Raw genomic sequence first — 1,025 nt, 5'->3', positions numbered from 1 at the left:
AGTGTTTTCTCTGGGCTGCGGTACCTCTTGTGCAGGGATTGTCTCGAAAGTTCCGTGTTTTTTTTAAATTTGTTTTTTTTAAATGTTTTTCTTGCTAATTCTCCACTAGACAACCGGGCAACATGAGGAGTAAATAGACTAGCCCGGAGCGGTTTTTACTAGACATTGTACGCCGGGCTAGTACTAAATCGAGCCCTGATATGTCTTCCCAGGCATTTAAAACACAACCTTTTATCACTAGCAATTTTCCATCGTTCATTTATATCTAGACTCCTAAACTGTGCACATTCCCATAACTTATGCGTTTCACTAAGTACAGTTTGGGCATCGTTCATCATACGTTTTATTTGTGAAAAATGACTTTGTTTGTTTTGTCATCCTTTCTCGTGGGGTGTGGTCTTTTATAGCCCTTCCAAATAAATTGTTAGATGCAGCTGCTTCATTTTCCAGAAATTTTATTAGTTCCCTGAAGCTTGGTTCTCGTTTTCCATTAATTATCTCTTGTGCCTTATTAGCCCATCTCCTCTGATTATGTTGCGGCAGTAGGTGTTGTATTTTCAAGAGATTCTCTGGGTTATTCAGATTGGTTTCATATTTCATTTGAGTCATGGTAATTTCACACTTTTTCATCATAGAAATTAACCTCCACATACTCTCAGGATCCGATGTTGTAACCCGGCAATTTAGCATTTCATTCATCATTGCATGCAGTATAATGTGCGAGTGTCCAAACTGTTTCTCTAAAATATCCCTTGCGACTGCGTAGCCATCGTCACCTAGCAACACACAACACTCAATGCTACGCTTAGCTTTTCCTTTTGTCAACTGTACCAAGTAACTTAATCTGGCCGCATTATTACTGAGCTTTTTTGCTACATTCACATCAAAATTTTTCATAAAGGACCAAAATGTTGTAGGGTTCCCTTCGTACGGAGTTATTTCTGCCTTCGGTAACTCTACCGCTAACTTAAATTCTTCTAATTTTGGTGTTGTTGAAGCAGATGAACTTACATTTTGTTCTGGCG

The 1,025-nt window shown here is 38.7% G+C and overlaps 1 protein-coding gene across 1 annotated transcript; it reads right to left on the bottom strand.

Moving 5' to 3' along the window:
• Positions 1-309: 309 nt before the first annotated feature.
• On the bottom strand, positions 310-897 carry LOC117120268. The gene has a single exon (XM_033265281.1). It carries the CDS (start codon positions 895-897, stop codon positions 310-312), a length of 588 nt encoding a protein of 195 aa, XP_033121172.1.
• Between the last annotated feature and the right edge of the window lie 128 nt (positions 898-1,025).

The sequence above is a fragment of the Anneissia japonica genome, unplaced genomic scaffold (genome assembly GCF_011630105.1).
Source record: "Anneissia japonica isolate Jap-2015-1 unplaced genomic scaffold, ASM1163010v1 scaffold12388_len1018_cov202, whole genome shotgun sequence".
Taxonomy (NCBI): domain Eukaryota; kingdom Metazoa; phylum Echinodermata; class Crinoidea; order Comatulida; family Comatulidae; genus Anneissia; species Anneissia japonica.
Note: the sequence above shows the minus strand (reverse complement) of the source record. Positions and strands in the feature narration are given on the sequence as shown.

Bases quoted from the DNA above. Each gene is read 5' to 3' on its own strand.
- LOC117120268 (XM_033265281.1), bottom strand. From the start codon at position 897: ATGAAAAATTTTGATGTGAATGTAGCAAAAAAGCTCAGTAATAATGCG.